General features: G+C 39.1%; 1 protein-coding gene across 2 annotated transcripts in view; it reads right to left on the reverse strand.

Annotated features, from left to right (window-relative positions):
• The window catches only part of LOC116701961 (inactive phospholipase C-like protein 2), a 30,752-nt gene that overhangs the window by 3,959 nt on the left and 8,204 nt on the right, over window positions 1-18,589 (reverse strand). The window contains exons 2-10 of one of the 2 annotated variants that reach the window (XM_032536020.1): window positions 14,523-14,624; window positions 14,166-14,315; window positions 13,828-13,988; window positions 12,825-13,293; window positions 11,197-12,420; window positions 10,855-11,104; window positions 10,410-10,696; window positions 5,034-5,237; window positions 2,792-2,867 (exon numbers count right to left, since the gene is read on the reverse strand). In XM_032536020.1, coding sequence (XP_032391911.1) covers window positions 2,792-2,867; window positions 5,034-5,237; window positions 10,410-10,696; window positions 10,855-11,104; window positions 11,197-12,420; window positions 12,825-13,293; window positions 13,828-13,988; window positions 14,166-14,315; window positions 14,523-14,624 — 2,923 coding nt within the window. The remainder of the gene's footprint in view (window positions 1-2,791; window positions 2,868-5,033; window positions 5,238-10,409; window positions 10,697-10,854; window positions 11,105-11,196; window positions 12,421-12,824; window positions 13,294-13,827; window positions 13,989-14,165; window positions 14,316-14,522; window positions 14,625-18,589) is intronic. The other variant, XM_032536021.1, reaches the window with a different exon arrangement.

The raw sequence follows: 18,589 nt of genomic DNA on the forward strand, positions 1-18,589 counted from the left end.
GAGCACTTACAAGGTCATTAACTTATTAACTATAAAATGCCTCTTTCAGTACACATATTAGTCCCAATTCCTTAGTAGACTATTTTAAGGGAAACTTAACGAAAATGTGTTTTGGTCATGCATCTAGTAAATATAAATGATTTATATTATTTATATAATATTGTCTGATATATTTTTTTTAGATTTGATTGGCCTCAAAAATCGAGTGTTGGTCAGGTGCTATACATTGTTCTGTTTTCAGGCTTGAATTAAAGTTGTGTTACACTGAATTATCAGCAACATCTCTTTCCAGGAACTACTCTGGATTAACCACAGCCCCCCCTGTGAACTATTTTCGTTGGGCCTACTTTCTAGCAAAGTCCCCAAGTGTGTTGTGTGGATTATCCAATAAGAGGACACTGTCTCTGTAAAGACACAGTGGCAAAAAACAAAAAACCTAAAATCTTGTTGTTGTTTTTTATCTGACCTTCAGGTTATCTGACCTTGAAGTTTGTAGCTCCACCCTGGACGTGTACTCCACGGTGTAAGGATACACTGTGATTATCACTTCTGGGTGTGGTTGTTGGGTGTAGAGACTAGAGACGGCATCGAAACATTTCAGCGTGGAGTTGTTACTTTTGTATTAAGAGACAGCTATGTCAAAACCTGGCTAAATAAAACTACTATTTGTATGGCTATATACCACCATATATACTATATACCAAGTAAGTGAGAAAATAAGTTTTTCTATATTATCCGGATGAACCGGCTCTTTAACACACCGACACATTATAATACTCAAGTGGATTTACTCTCTCTTCTCCACTTGTCTTCCTCTCAGCATTGCCTCTCACTATCCTTCTCTACCATCTTCCCACGGCTTTCTTCTCCGTCTCCGTCTCAGTCTCAAATCTCTGATCTAATGTAAATTCCAGACATCCATCTCTGCCACCAGCCATCCCATGGCTCTCTCTGAGTGACCTGTTTATGCCTTCTCGCTGCCCGCCCCCTCGTCCAAGATTGAGAAGAGGACCTCCGCCTTGGGATCACCTGATTGTCATCTTCACTCTGCACACACAGGAAGAGCTTTGTTCATCAAATCAGGCCTCTGGGTCTGCAGCAGCTCTTTGTCATATGAGCATACTGGCACCTAACCAAACTATCTTACTTTCAACTCTCACAAAATTTACTAATTATACTTCAAGTGATCACATAAGAAACACAAGTATATGACAGAGTATAATATGGTTGGACAGTATCTCAGCTGCAGTTGGCCTCGGCTGCAGTCCGAGCTGCAAAACGGATGTATTTGTCACAAATTATTTGATCAGCGAGTGACGCTGTGGCCACAGAACGCTACAATAAAGTTCAGTGGAGGATGGGTAGGTTGCCTGGAAGCAAAGTGGAGCACTTTGCAAATCTGTAAATAACACTCATCGCTGTCAAGCACTCGCTGTCTCCAAAATGGCCCCAACTGCACAATCCTCGTCCTCTTAAAATATCAATTCACTTGAGGTTGTCTTTAATTTCTCCTTCCTTTCTTCTTTACTTTTCATGCCTCTCTCAAGCCGATGAAGCCACAATGGTTTCATGAAACCTACAGATGAATATGTCCCAGTAGTTTCAACCTGTGACGTCTGTAACTGCAGTTTTTTTTTTTAATCCAGCGCCTAGAGAAGCATATTTATAAAGTCAATGTTTTTATTTTTTCTCTCCAAGCCACATGTTAACTCTTCCAAACGTCATTCATGGTGACTCCTGGGTGACAGCTAAAGACAGCCGACGAAGGGGATGTGGGTGCAGTGTGTTTGTGGGTTGTTTATTGCCTCTCTGATGACAGTCTGCCTGACTAATGTCAGAGGACTCAGGGGGTCTGGCTGAGCTAAACAAACCTCCGCCAAAGATCACAGAGATGATATCAGCAGGTCCAATAAGGTGTCCTCAGCTTAACAGACTGAAGGATGATCGATGGCTGGAGCTAACCAATTTAAACCCCCCTCCATCCAAAACATACAGATGGACAAGGCCAGTAAAAAGACTCATTTAACCTTGTGTGACAGTTGATTCTAGACAGTTGTCTGCAGAAGATAGAATAGGAAAACATATGGTGGGAGAGGAGAGGACAGGAGAGGAAAGAAAAGGAAGGAGCATAAGAGGAAAGACCAGGAAAGAAAAGAGGATACAAGAAAGAGAGATGAGATGAAAGGAACATAAAGGGAACAAATTAAAAGGGATACAAAGAGAGGAGAGGACATAGTGTAAGAGGAAAGGTAAGAAAAGAGGATACAAGACGAGGAGAGGTGAGAAAAGAGCATAAGCAGGAAAAAAGGACAATGGAGTAAAAGAGACAGAAACGGATACAAAGACAGGAAATGGAAGAAAAGGAAAAGAAACAAAAGAGAGGGAAGGAGAGGAGACACCATAAGAGGAAAGAAAAGAAAGAGAATACAGGGAAATGTGAGGAGAGTAAATAGAATGGGAATGGGGTAGAGGAAAGCAAAGGAAAGGAAAGGAAAGAGGATACAAGAAGAGGAGAGAGGGAACGAGAGAATAGGAAAGAATAGGAAAGTAAGGAAACAAAAAGCAAGGATACAAACAAGATTAGGAGAGGAGACAAACTGAAAGAAAAGGAAGGGAGTTAAGTTAATGACAAAAGCACCCACTGCAGTGTGGAAAACAGCGCTGTTGTAGAGGCTGTGTGGGAGTTGTCATGAGTTAACTGGAAATACTGCCGGGTTTCAATACACACATCATAACACCAACATCCATACAAACACACACAACACCCACCCACACACATACACACACACACCCATTGTCTGTATATGCAGGATCCTGTCGTGGAGTCCATCGGAGAGCTCGATCACTGCTCTGCTGGTCTGGACCATCTGCAGACAAGGAAACATCTATTAACATTAAACACACACACAGACACACAGTTGTAGTGCAACATTAACCCTTAAGGAATTTTGCCATCTTGTTTTTGTGCGTAAATCACACATGTAAGCGCATATACTATAGCTACAGTCTGTTTTATTATCTGCTGCAAAAGAACAACATATACTACACATTAAACTAGTTTAAATCACATGGGAGGTGGACATTAACAAAAAATAAAACACTATTGTTGTGAGGTATTGCATGTTGGCGGTTGTTAAATTATGGTAATAGCCGAGTTCACACTGTAGGCTGTTCAACCACAAAATTGCACAACATCATATAAATATATATATTTATATTAGAGCCCGAACAGATTTTTAAGGCTGATATCTTTCCATTTATATGTCATCTGTTGGCAATATAAGCAATCTCATGTCATGCCTGTTAAGCTCTTAAAATGTATTAAAAAATGTATATATGTATGTATATGCACACACACACACACACACTACATAAGAAGCATGCATAAGAAGTCACCCACGGAGACTTTTTAAAACACACACACACACACACACAAACACACACACACACACACACACACACACACATACACACACACAGGACATGAGTAGCTTCTGCCTAATTAATTCGGTACCTCCTCTCACAAACCCTGCTGGGAAGTGACCCCTCTATGGGAGAAAAACACTGTTTAACAAATAAGGGATTATCTACAGAACATGAATTTGACCAGATTTAATGCAATAAGACACAAACACACAAACACACACACACATCACCCTCCAGGAATCAGGATTGAGGTGTGGAATTAATTTAGCTGAACGACATTCAAATCTATGCTAATGGTATTCAGCAAGCTTTTTCAATTCTTATCGGCTTGGCTGGAAATGAAAGTAGCTAAACATACACGAACGCATGCACGCAGGCAGACACACACACACACACACACACACACACACACACACACACACACACACACACACACACACACACACACACACACACACACACACACACACACACACACACACACACACACACACACACACACACACACACACACACACATTACACACCTCTTGCTTTACACAGTCACAGGTCTATGCAGTTGCCCGTTGCATAGCGGTGACAAACAACCCTAGTTAAATTAAAGTGTCACGGTTTATACACTGAAACCATAACTTAATAATACCAGGTCCATTTGTCTCCATGACACCCAGTTTGGCCACAAACCCTCCCTTGCACATAATTCACACACACTCGCACACACCACACATGCACTCCGGACAGTAACTCTAAATGGGCAATTCATACTGACGGTCCATCATCCAACCCAAAAGACTCCTGGGGAATATCTAATATGAAACACAACAAGTGCACTTTGAGTAAATATCAATTTCAAGTATTGCAGCAGACAGATAGGTAACAAAGAGAGGGGTATAATGTTGTTTCACTTTGTGTAACATGGCAAAGCGGGTTAGTGTGCTGGACCACAGCTGTATGGTAACCACATATACTGTAGGTGGCCAGCCATAATCCAACAAGACCCAGGGAAATTATGTGGAAAGTGGAAACAAAAGTGGTATATAAGTAAGGACAGAAAGAAGCCTGATATTGGCAACCTAAACTCACACAAACACACTGATTCATCCCACCTTATTGACGCTTATTGAGCCATTATTTGAGGCGCTGACAAACAGACCATTTGGCTGCTCTGCCCCTGCTTTTCTCTCTTCCTCTTTTTCTCTTTGTATTTATTTCCGCTGGGGAGGCTGGATTTATTTTTAGACATCACTAAATAAATAAAGTCAGGTAAATAACTTTCTCCTTGTTCAATGACAGTCACAGTGGATTCAGCCTAAGGTGAGGATGTGTTCACGAGCCTTGTTACAGCCAGAACATTTGGAAATGTTGTCTGTTACATAACAATGAGAGCCCACTTTGTTTTTGAAAACACATAGGTTAGAGTAAAAAGGAAGCTTTTGTCTGGGAGGGGATGTTTCATTGTTAGGTCAAGTACATAGGAGATGGGAGGTGGTTAACTGATTTGTGATGCTCGCTAGTTTTGTTTGGCCTTTCGCTTCTTTTATGTATTTCAGAATTGTGAAACTCCTTTATCTGATGAAGAACCCTAAGTATATTAAGTGTCAATTTACCGTTTCATAAGTGGAGACGACCCGGCGAAGAATGTCAGGAAGCGGCCCCTGGGGCTCCAGTGTGGGGTAGTGGTCCCTGAGGTCAAACAATAGTAAAGGTGTCCCGTCTGGTCCTGACACACTGGAGCCCAGAGCTAGCACGCACTGCATGAGGTTAGCCACTGCAGACACTCCACACAGCTCCCTGAACACTGCTACAGAGTTCTGTTGGAAAGAAAAGAGGTTAGACAGATATTACATCAGCAGATTTAAACCAACACAAAGTATTTTACAATCTTTCTTATTTCCTGACTCTGAAGGAAAAAACAGTACGGACAATTAATTAATTGTGTGAATGCTGATTTAGCCTCATACACGGTATTGTTATCCGATTCTTCCATACTATTTTTGGCACCTACTACTTCTGCATACCTTCTGCAACAAAAACCATTGAAAAATCTAAGTGTTCTGCTCTTTAAGGACATTTGTGGTTGTATTCAACTTTTCTCCACCTTTTATGCTTTTAAAAATATCTTTTATTTTATCTTTTTTTACATTGTAAGTCAATGGAGCACTTGTTAAATCCTCTTCAGGCTTCTCTACCTTCTTAATGCTACTCCTCCCACACACTATCACCTGCAGATGTCATTCAAACTATATATATATATATATATATATATATATATATATATATATTAATTGATTACAGTGTGATTCAGCTTTTCAATATATTTTAGTTATGTTATCACTGTTTAAGTTTGGTGCTTTTCTCTGTTTTTTTCTGTGTTAATTATGAGTTTATGATGTGTTTATAGTGACTTTGCTATGACTGTTTTTGACATTTGTTGACACAGTAGTCCAGTGGTTAGCACTGTTCTAACTAGCACCAGCAAGTAGCAGACTGCAGACTCTCACCCTTCGTCAATTCCCAGTATGTGCTTGGCGCTTTTGTGTGGAGTATGCATCTTCTTCAAGACTTTCTTTGACATACTATACTATGACATTTGTATTACTATTTTTGTTTACATATAATACTATAAGTTTTAATAACTTTTTAAAAAATAATATACTACGGTATGACATTTTTCTATGTACTATTCTATGACTTTTTTCAACATACTATAAGATGATTCTTTATCACTTTTTTCAACATAAAAAATGAAAAATATATTTCCACACACAATATAACTATTTTTGACATGAAATACTATGATTTTTTAAACACTTTTTTCAAAAAACTTAACTGACTTATGATTTACTATATGTATATATATGTATATACATACATACTATTATATACTATGGTCATATACATATATATATGCATATACATATACATACTATAACATACCATTCTATGACGTTTTTGTCACCCTTTTCAACATGCAATACTATGAATTTTTTCACATACCATATATACTACGACTATTTTATCACTTTTTTTGACATGCTATACTAGGACTTTTTTAAACATCACTTTTGTCGACATATTATTATGAGTGAAAGAGACAAAAATGACAAAAACGTAACCTTTTTTTGCTTAGGGAAATAAGAGTATGATTGGAAGATAATTTTATGGCTTTTGTAAATTTTGAGGTCCAATATACTAAGTGAGCCAAAAACATAATTGTTGTGTCAGGTCAAATAGATCAGAGTGATAAGAAAATGAGCCAAAGACAGAAGGTTCAGTGTTGAAATCATATAAGGTGCAATTAGTTTAAGAACTACATAACAGGAATAAATAATTAAATAGATGTACAGAAACTGTCCCATGCTGTTGTTTAGGAGAGATAAATGCACTTTTGACTTTTTTTGAGATGCTATGATCCTACTTTTTACAACAGGCAATTCTTCTTTTTTCGACGTGTTTTATGAAAACAGCAGCTTTGTCTCAGGTCAGATAACTTAGCGTGATGAGATTATGATTGGAGACAGAAGATTGAGTGTTCAAATCCTAAATGTTTCAGGATGTTTTGAGGTCCAGTATGCTAGGTAAAAGGGACAAATGTGCTATAATCATGAATGCATCTGTCAGGTAAGATAGTGAGAAGGAGTTGAAGACAGACTGTGACTTTATTTTCTTTTTAAAGAATATTTTGGGCTTTTCCGCCTTTAATTTGATAGGATAGCTAGGTGAGAAAGGGGGAAGACGTGCAGGAAATCGTCACAGGTCGGATTTGAACCCTGGATCTCTGCATCGAGGCATAAACCTCTCACACACTTCATTTTACACTTTTGTCGAAATATTATAAGTGAAAGAGACAAATATGCCAAAAACTTAAGCTTAGAGTGATAAGAGACTGAGTGGAAGACAGAAGGTTTATTGTTCAAACCCTGTAGGGTTCAATTAGTTTCCAAATCTACGTTACAGAAATAAGTAACATTGTTGCATGTTAAAAACGTCATAGTATAGGCTATTATGTAAAAAAAGTGATTAAAAAAGTAGCATAGAAAAAAGTGATAAAAAGTCATAATATAGCATGTTGAAAATTGTCATAGTATAGCATGCCAAAAAAAGTGATAAAAAAACTCTTAGTATCGTAAGTCAAAAAAAGTGATCAAAAAGTCATGGTATAGCATGTCAAAAAAGTCAAAGTATAGTACGTTGAAAAAGACATAGTATAGCATATCAAAAAAAGTGATAAAGTCTTAGTATAGTAAGTAAAATAAAAAAATAATAACAAAGTCATAGTATATTGAAAAATATTATAAAAAGTCATAGTATAGAATGTCAGGAGCAAAACTTTTCACTACATCTATTCTACATTTTTATTCATCATACTATTTTATGACTTTCATACCGCTTTTTCAACATGCTATTCTATGACTTTTTTAACACTTTTTTCGACATGCTATAGTATATAGCAAGTCAAAAAAGTGATAAAAAAGCCATAGTATAGCATGTCGAAAAAGCGAAAAAAAGTCATAGTATAGCAGCTATAATATGACATTTTTCAACATGCTATACTATGACTTTTAATCACTTTTTCTATAATACTTTTTATCACTTTTTTGACACGCTATACTATGACATTTTTCACCATGCTATACTATAACATTTTTCGACATGCTATACTATGACTTTTTATCACTTTTTTCTATACTACTTTTTTATCACTTTTTTCGACATGCTATACTATGACATTTTTCGACATGCTATACTATGATTTTTTATCACTTTTTTCTATGCTACTTTTTTATCACTTTTTGACATACTAGCCTATACCATGCCTTTTTTAACATGCTACAATGTTACTTATTTTTATTCATCATACTAGTTTATTACTTTCATACCGCTTTTCAACATGCTATACTATGACTTTTTTTAACACTTTTATCGAAACGCTATACTGTGACTTTTTATCACTTTTTAGACATACTATGCTATGACTTCATTTTTACTTTCGTCGACATATTATTAGCGAAAGAGACAAATTATATGCTATACTTTTACTTTTTATCACTTTTTTCCATATTACTTTTTTATCACTTTTTTGACATACTAGACCATACTATAAATTTTTTAACATGCTTTACTATGACTTTTTTCAACATACTCAACTAAGACTTTTTACAATATCACTTTTTTATCCCTTTTTTTAACATACTATTCTATCACTTTTTATAATTTTTTTCAACATGCTATACTATGACTTTCTTGACGTGCTATACTATGACTTTTTACGACATGATGTACTATGACTTTTTCAATATGACTTTTCTCTACATACTATTTTATCACTTTTTTGTCATTTTTTTCAAGATGCTATACTATGACTATTTTATGACCATTTTCAACATACTATACTATGACTTTTTCAACATTATACTATGACTTTATTATCACTTTTGTCAACACATTATAAGCGAAAGAGACAAATATGCCAAAAACAAAAACTTCTCTGTCAAGTCAGTTTGGCTTTTTTTGACATACGATACTATGTCAAAAAAACATAGCATTGTAAAGCATACGACACTAAGAGAATAATTGGCAGACGGCCATCATACTATATTGTGACTTTTTATCACTATTTCGACTTCTTTTATCACTTTTTTGATATGATATACTATGACTTTTTTGACATCCTATACTATGACTTTTAACACTTTTTCAAAATGTTATACTATGACTTTTATCGCTTTTTCGACATGCTATGGCTTTTTTATCAATTTTTTCAATATTACTTTTTTATTACATTTTTCAACATGCTATACTAGGACTTTGTATCCCTTTTTTCTATGTTACTTTTTTATCACTTTTTAACATGCTATACTATGACTTTTTGTAATTTTTTTAAACATACTATATTATGCCTTTTTTTATCACTTTTTTCAACATACTATACTATGACTTTTTCCAACATGCTACATTATGACTTTTTTTCGATTTGACTTTTAAACTCTTCCACTTTTGTTTAATACATTATTAGTATTATTCAAAATGTCAATTAAATGAATACTAATTAAAACCATTTCCACTTTTCCAACTATTTTCACTACTTTGCCATCTTCTTACAATATCCAGTTTAGCTTTGGAAATGTAGCTTTTCAGCATTCATAAGCATTTTCTGCAGGAAATGCATTTTCTAGTTAAACACAAAATCTGGTAAATCTCTTAACTACTCTGTCTTCCACTTGATTTGCTCTCTCTCTCTCACACACACACACACACAATCACGCACACAGGCACGCACACAGGCACGCACACAGGCACGCACACAGGCACGCACACACACACACACACACACAATCATTTCTCTATTTGCCTTTTCCTTCAACTATTGATTTGTCCTCCAACAGAAGAAATCAAGAGATGTGGAAGCCAACAGTCTCACCAATACTGACTAAATTACTTTTTTTATTGCCCCAGGGTGACACAAGCCCGCACTGACCAAATTGCTGCCTGGCTCATAAAGGTTAAATCAGTTCTTTTGTTTTGTTTTTAAATTGAAGAAAATTTGTCTTCCCTTTCCCCTTTTGTTTGAACTTCAATACATTGATAATGAGCAAGAGAAATTAGATACTCTTGTTCATAAGCCATTCACTTACAATGAACAGGGATAAACATGACTAAATGGGGCTGCAACAAACAAATATTTTAATTTTTAATCAGTCTGTCAATGTTGTTTTTTAAAGAATTGATTCATTTTTATTCTTTAAACTGTCAGAAATGTGTAAAAAATAAATAACAATCAAATTTCCAATCAACATATTCATTTTGATTGTGTTGTCTAACCAACAGCCCACAACCCAGAGATATTCAAGGCAGCAAATCATCTAATATGAGAAGCTGGAACCAGTTTATGTTTGGCATTTTCGCTTGATAAATGACTTTCAACTAATAAATTCAATGAATAATCAATACTGTTTGCAAGCTAAATATTTACTCTTCCTCACCTGCATATTTTCCCTTAGGTCAGTGGCTTCTCTCAGCGGAAGACTAGCCATCTTGAAAACCTCGTCCACAGCCCGGATCCCCAAGTCCCTCAGGGCGGTGTAGTCCCTCCCCTTGCGGGCCTTTCGCACAGACAGTCCCCTTTTATAAGGCTTTCCCCCTCCTCGCCGATTAGTGAGGGCCACATGGACAAACAGCTTGGCGTGGGTAAGTTCCTCCCCTGTCAAAGACTGCAGTGGTACATGTCGGTAGCCCGGTTGAAGACAGTCCAGAGGGATGGTATACTGACCTGTGGTGGTAGGGAGATCACATTTAAATTGAAAGCATTTCAAAGAAATATGAAAAAAGAGCGGTAATAACATTTTCCATCTACTCAAACCTAAACTGTGATATCGCCCATTGAGTCCATTTACAGTAACCCTTCTGACCTCTGACCCTGACACCGACCTATGAACTCATCCCCTATGAAGTCATCATCCAGCACCACAAAGCGAACCATGGCAAGCTCCGGCAGGTTGATCTGGAACTCAAAGCTCTCATCAAAGACAGGGTTGTCCCCATTCTGTGTCACTGTCCTGGTGCGGCGCTCTGTGCAGTCAGCTGGGATACCGTGGATCTCAACGTACACGTAGGGGTCCACCACATCTCCTTTGGCCCCAGCACCCTTCGGCTTGGGCAGGTTCTGGCCACTTATCACCTGGGAGAAGAAACATATTTATGAGTTGAGAGGATTATTCCAGTTTAATATAACTTCACACGTATTGAGGTTTGAGCATCATTCCACCACACCTTGACATGGAGCAGCTGTGGAGACACACCAGGTACTGTGTCTCTGGTGTCGGCACTGAAATAAGACACCTCCTGCCGCATGATGGCTGGCCGCAGAACATAACCACAGTTCCCGTTCTGCCTGAACCAGGCTGTGTTCAGGTCCATCATTAGTCCTGCTGTCTGAAAATTCATGGACACAATTTGGCAACCGCACTTCCACAAGTCCTGAGGGTTCATGTTGCTCGAGTCAATACGCATGGGGCTGGGGTACACCCGCGACAGGAAATGCTTGTTGTGATTGACAAAGTCGCCAGGGCTCTCGCTAGCGAGACGCACGGCCAGAGACTCATGAAAGGAACACAGGTCCCAAGGGTTTTGGCTTTTGGATGATGTTGGGAAGTCAATAAAGAGGACTGAGCGGCAAAGAGTTACTAGGTCAGAAAGCTCTTTCAAGAGTTGGAAACGTTTGGGAAGAAGATGAGGAGGATTAGACTGAGTGACAGCTGTGAAAGAGACATTTTTCTGCACCATGTCCTTCTCATTTCCTCCAGGCGCTGTCCCTCCACTGTTAGCCGCCTTCATCCTTTGACACAACTCTGCCCCTTCATCCTCCTCACTCACCTCCCCATCCTCCCCATCAGAACCTGGCCCCAACTTTTTACCCTTTAGAAGAATTTGATTCCTTAGAGCATGCGGCGATGGTAGGTACAAATCCCCTTCATTAGGTGGATTTGTGTATAAACTCTTACCTAGTGTCCCTATGAGATGTTGCCACATCACTTTCTGTTGTTGAAGTGAACAATGGTTCTCAATACATATAATTAATGGGTACTGCGAGGCCACAAATGCAAACTTTCCAATTGCTTCTAACACACAACGCAGGAGCAGTGGTGGGGAGAGTGTGTGTCCAGTACACACCACCGGCTCCTCATCGGGACCGTCCCAGATGTCTACCTCCACACACCGACAACCCATCTTGAGAGCACGGATGTAGCCGGAGATGTCGGACGGACCTCGAAACTGGTCCTCAATGAGGTAGGTGTTGTGGGAGGAGTTGATGTAGTAGTGAGACAAAGGCTGGGACATGTCCTGGCACACGGTGTCATGCTCCCTATCAAAGAGGTGGCACTCTACCGAGGTGAGGTAGCTGGTAAAACCATCCAGTGACAGGTATCCCTGCTGTCGGCCCTGCTCCGATGGCTCATGGGCCTGGATGAGCTTCAGGCTCGTCTCCTCACTTACCTGGAGGACACAGTGAGAGAAGGGAATTGAGAGATTAAGGTTGGGAATTGGACAGGGGTGTAATGACATACAACAGGAATCCTGGGATTGCGTTTGTTTTCTGCTATAATAATAATAATAATAATACATTTTATTTAACAGCGCCTTTCTAACACTCAAGGACGCTTTACAGACAATAAAAGACAGATACAGGGAACAGAAAAGTGTAAGTAGTTATAACAAAACAAATAAAACAAAAAACAAAACAAACAAAAACAAAACAAAACAGGAACAGGAACAGTGTATTTACAGATAAGCGAGCTGGAACAGATGGGTTTTTAGTCTAGTTTTGAACAGGGGGAGAGAGTTGATATTGCGGAGGTCGGGTGGGCTATTTGTATGCATGATTAATTTATGTTACTTACTTGAGCCATGCCTTGCTCAGCCTCAAGGAACCTCATCAGGTCCTTGGTGTCCAGGAACTCCTTGTTACTAGAGAACTGCACCAACAGAAAGTAGATCTCCGGGCGTGTGCAGAAGTCATGGAAGACCTCGATGAACTCCTGCCTGGTGACTCGCTCATTTCTCCCTATTAGTATTTTGTTTTCGGCATTATCTTTAACTCCAGATTTGTTATCCAGAGTAAGCCCACGCATCTTCTCCCTAACTCGTTGAAGCTCTTTAAACCTGTGCTCCACTTTGCCTCTGCCCACCCCAGGATTCACGCCCTGTATCAACTTAACAGCCAACTGCAAGCGGATCCCTTCCTCTGCGTCGTCCTGTCCGTCCGATTCAGCGGCAGAGGAGAACAGCTGCTCCAGCCAGCCAATTCGAAGGCTGTCCTGACTGCTGGCGAGCATGTCCAAGGCATGTTTCCCATACTGCATCAGATACCTGGAGGAAGATGAGAGAAGACAAGGCAGATGCAGTTGGACAGAATATTTTCCTTAAGATGCTGCATCACAAACATTTTCATTTTCAGTTCACTTTCATTTCAATGACTCTCACATAAAACACCATAACTGCAGCAGTGGAATCAGTTTAAAGTTGAATCGCATTCACTGTCATAGAACTTCATCACAAGAATGTCTCAAAGGACTACACAATGAAATCAGCCCACCAAGATCTCACTATTCACCTCAATACAAGTAATACAAGAGAGAACGCAGGGCATAAGACATGAGATATCATGTCGGACTGACATAAAGGGCCTGACTAAATGATCTGGGTTAGCCTAGCCTACCCCACATGAACCAACCTCAGTTTAACCACTTATTGATGTCAATTTGTATCTACGTTGGCACCTTAAAGAAGCTCTGAAGATCAGAAGATTCTTTACCTATCAAATGCGTGTGGTGTGTTTCTGGTACATGTTACATCACAGGTGTACAATGTAAGATCGCGCCTAGTTTTATTTTTGTGTCATACCTCAGGCCAGTCACCCAAATGTTAGCCACTTCAGCAGAGTTGGCCACCAGGTCCAAACTTTCATACATCTCTCCATAGATGATAGAGAATGCACAGTCCTCTGAAATCTGCTCATAAACTCCACTGGTGCGGAAGATTTCTGTGTTACGACCTGTCCGTACCTAGAATGTGAGACCATAAGTGATGCAAAAACCCACATCAGGTATGAATGAAAACAAATCATCTGCTTCCGTAAGGTTCAGGGTTGTTTTTCATTGCCTTATTCTAAAGGGATCAGTGAGATAAACTCATAAAGTGAGGAAGGGTTGATTCATAAAGCTTTTTCTCTGGACACTGACCTCTCGTATGGAGGCCAGCGAGATGCGAGCTTTGTCTGACTCCTTCTTGGATGGCTCCCAGCATAGAGCCTGGAGGCCTGCATCCAGCAGGTAGTAACGCTGGTAAACACGTGAGTTGGTTCGAATTTTCCTCAGCTCAATCCCCTCCACCTGCAAGCAAGATATGGATGATGTTGTCACACACTGACTGATCCGTGTAGAGCTCACTCATTTTCACTTCTGAACAAACTCTGTTGAGTGTTTGACATGCTCAAAAGCCTGTGATCTAACATAAACCACTGATGCATACACTACACATTAAATATTATGCCCAGATATGTACATTCCCTGTAAAGGGTTACACTGTTGCTGACCCACCATGGAGTGGATACAGTCTGCAGCGCTGCTGATCTTCTTCTCTGACAGGCTGCTGCTGAAGGACACTGTCTTCTTCCTCTCCCGACCAGCACGTGACCCATCCTGATGAAGAGGAATAGAAGGAAGGAATAAGAAGAAGACAGATAGTTATCCCTCTAAAGAGAAGGCTTTGCTTGGACGTGGCAAACATTTCTTTCCATCGAAAATGGATCTCAAAGGATTAAAAGGCATGTCCGATTATATAACCATACATAAACACAGATTATTTGGTCTACTACAAAGAGCCTCCTCCTCCCAATCTGTTATTGTTTTTTTCCTGACGCTAAAAGCCTTTGCTTGCCCTTCACCATTAGACCATTAATCATACCTGACCAGACAGAGGCAGCAGGCAGCAGAATTCTAATTCTGCCCTCTGCAATGACACTTCAGTCTCAATCAGTTTATCTGAGCCGACCATCGGAGCTCATCTATCTGATGTATCGACCAATCAGATATCACCCCCAAGAGAACAGATAAGAGCGTATATGTGGGCGAAGTTATTCAATTATGGATATATTAGAGTCCTGATAAAATCCAATTAAAGACTTAATTGAAGCTAATCTAAGGCAGGATAAGCAGAATGACATAACTGTAGTTGGGTGATGGAAGAAGCAAACACCCAAACCCTCAACATACTATTATCTTAAATACATACTTACATTATGTTTTATGCAGTTTATATCTAGAAAATGTCAGAAAATACTACAAAAATGCACATCACAGTTTCCTATGGTCTACAGATTAAGTCTTCAAATTGTGTTTGTCCAACCAACTGTCCAATGTATGTAAGACAAGGAAAAGCAGCAGATACTCACAGTGGAGAATCTGTACCTTGCAAACATTTGGCATTGTTGCTGGGAGTAATTAATTAATTGGTTATCAAATTAACAGGCAATCAATTTTCTCAACTAACAGTTTTTATACACTATTTCAAAAAAAATGAAAATATGTTATCATCATAATCTACATTCAGATTTATTCAGGTAGTTGGTTTGTTTGGAAATAGTGAAAAAATCTACACAAAACATAAAAAAATACAGTAAGTGCACATTAGTCTGCAGTGGAACATTAATCCAGCTGCCTGTTGCTGCACCTAACAAATAAATAAGCCTCAGTTGTTTTGGAGTATTTAAGAAGTCAAAATTGATCACCAGTAGACCAATCGATATTTTCATATTCATAATGAGTATCTGTGAATACTGATCAATGGCGGATTAATATCTACTTATCAGCGTAACTCTTTTCCTTTCATTCAAACAAGAGTTCATATGAACCTCAAGAGCTTGGATCTTTTATGAGGGAACCCTTCATATGAAAGAAATCAGGGGGATATGAAAGACAAAAAGAGATGAAAGAAAGAAAGAGAGAATAAAAAATCCTGAACTGTGTTTTATCTAAATAATATGAACATGTGAGCGAGAGGAAGCATAATTCACAGAGGATGAAAAGGTTTCCTTTAGAGGGAAGGCGGGGCGCCTAACCATCACAAATTCTCATTGAATTGTCTCATTAGGATGGAGAAGTGTTTCCAATGGCGACAAGTTTTTTATGGCCTGGGTGGCGAGGGAGGGAGGCAGTGCTCTAAAAATACAGTTGGTGCCAAGGGGTATGATAGAGGGAGTAAGAGGCGGTGTCGACAGAGAGACAGTTACTCTGAAAACTACAGGAAGCAAAGGGAAAAGCACTGACTTTTACTGCCTTAAAAATATATTAACAAAATAAAACCTGACCTGAGCTAATTGATGTGTATTCTCATTACAGTAAAAAGCTACCCTCCTTCGGGGTGCTTCCGCAACACCCTAAATTCCACCTCAGATATAAAGACTCATAATGCAACATCATCAGCAGCAATTTATTTTGAAAAGAGCACTTAATTTGATTCTGAAAGCTCATGGGAAGTTCCCCAATGACACACAAATGAGACACACTTATTGATTTAACTCTCAAATAAACACACGTGCGACCTCACACAGGAGCCCACAGTACCACCCTTCTCGGTCACACTTCTCTTTTACCTTTCATGCAGTGCGGTGACAGGCACCAGAGATTAATGTTGGTCTAAATCTATATCTCTTCCTCTGTGTGTGTGTGTGTGTGTGTGTGTGTGTGTGTGTGTGTGTGTGTGTGTGTGTGTGTGTGTGTGTGTCTGTGTGTGTGTCTGTGTGTGTGACATTTGCTGTAATGTTCCCTGTGTGGCTGTACCAGCACCAATCACAGTGCACACGTAACCCAATTAGGAAACTCCACCTAAATAACGTGGTCTCCACAGACATGCATGTGACCAATAACAAACATGTCATCCCTGATTAATAGACAAGCAATGGAAAGATATTATATTGAAGCAACCTAATAAACATCCTATGGTGTGTTGTGTGCATGGCACAAGCTGTGCTTGCAGCAGGAGAAACACCAGAATTCTGCCCATGGCCTGTTCAACAGTTGTGATTCAATAATCTCATGTGTGGAGGCTGTCCTGCACGTCCCCCTCTGTTAGTCTACAACATAAATTACTGATAGAGAGAGAGAGAGAGAGAGAGAGAGAGAGAGAGAGAGAGAGACATCCAAAGAATGCTGACGTCACTGTAGACTCTGGATCAATTATCCTGACAGGATAAAACAAGAGAGCACAGATTCCTCTTCAAGTAGATAAGCACATGAATAAAATACAAAGGTAAATGTATTGATTTTTCAATGCAAAAAAACCCCCCACACACTGTCCAACCAGATTAGTGTACACACACACAGACACACAAATAGAAAAACAAAACAAGGGCAGCTTCTACCCGCTGATAAAAAATTCCATTTGACTTTAAGCTGTTTGAATGTCTACGTCACAAATGCCCTATTTTGTTTTTCTGACTGGGGAAGATGAGTTTCCAAAACCACCACTGTGCTTCAAAACAGGAAGCCGCCTGTCCGCTTGTCACAGAGAGCTTCCTGTGGCTCAGCTGAGAACATGTGAAGTGACAATGCAGAGGACAAAGAAAAAAACGAAAGAATAAAAGGATTCTTGATAAGAAATACAGTAAAACCTCAATTCTCCAGATTATTAAACATTAGGTGTTAATTTTAGGTTTAAAACATATGTGAGCCCAACAAGTGACACACATTGAGACCAAAACAACCCATTCAGATACTTTTGTAGCAATCAATCGCCACATAGACTGCATTTTTTTCTTTGTTTATACATTGTTAATACAACCTGTTGAATATACAGTATAGGTCCTATAGACCTTTATAAAAAAAAGGATTAAAACACTTGCTTCTACTTAGTATTTCACAGAGGTTAAATATTTCTTTTCCATCTGCCAGTTTGTATCTGATGGAAACACATACAAGATTACAGTTTAAATAAATTTGGAAACTATAATACAATATAAATACATACACAAATCACACTGCTTTGTGATTACTGATGTTCCTGATAGGACATCTAGACTGACTGAACTGTAGTGCCAGATGGACGGATGAAGGGCGAGAGTGATGGGGGAGACTGTGTGGCAGAGCAGATTGGATGCAGCTAACAGAGAAGGACCCACAAGATGACAGAGAGACTTTACAGAAAGTTGAAACTTGAGAAGAAGACACAGATTAACTAAACAAGAGGAAAATAAATAGGATGAGCTAGAGGACGGATGGAGAAGAAGAAATAGAAGCTCTTTGGCAGATTAGTGTTACTGTTTATACGTGTGATCACAGACCCTCTTCCCTTGGTATTTGCCTGTAGGTACCAGTATAGCCTTCATTAGACAGCTTCCATGCATGCTTGATGTATATGAGCGTATGCAACAAGACTGTATCACTAATTACAGCATCTCAGAGTCCGCAGAATGAAGATGTAGGTCATTAGTGGGTGTCGTCTTTGATCCGCTAATTAAGAGAGACAGAAAATCAGAGAAAGCAACATGGTTGTTAGGTGACAGAATGTAAAGAATAGAGGATTGGTAGGAAGGCATTGTCATCCCTGTGGCCTTGGGTTTGACGACAGATGATGGATGATTAATGGCGTAGGTTATTTCAGTGCCTGT

This window comes from Etheostoma spectabile, chromosome 14 (assembly GCF_008692095.1).
Source record: "Etheostoma spectabile isolate EspeVRDwgs_2016 chromosome 14, UIUC_Espe_1.0, whole genome shotgun sequence".
Taxonomy (NCBI): Eukaryota; Metazoa; Chordata; class Actinopteri; order Perciformes; family Percidae; genus Etheostoma; species Etheostoma spectabile.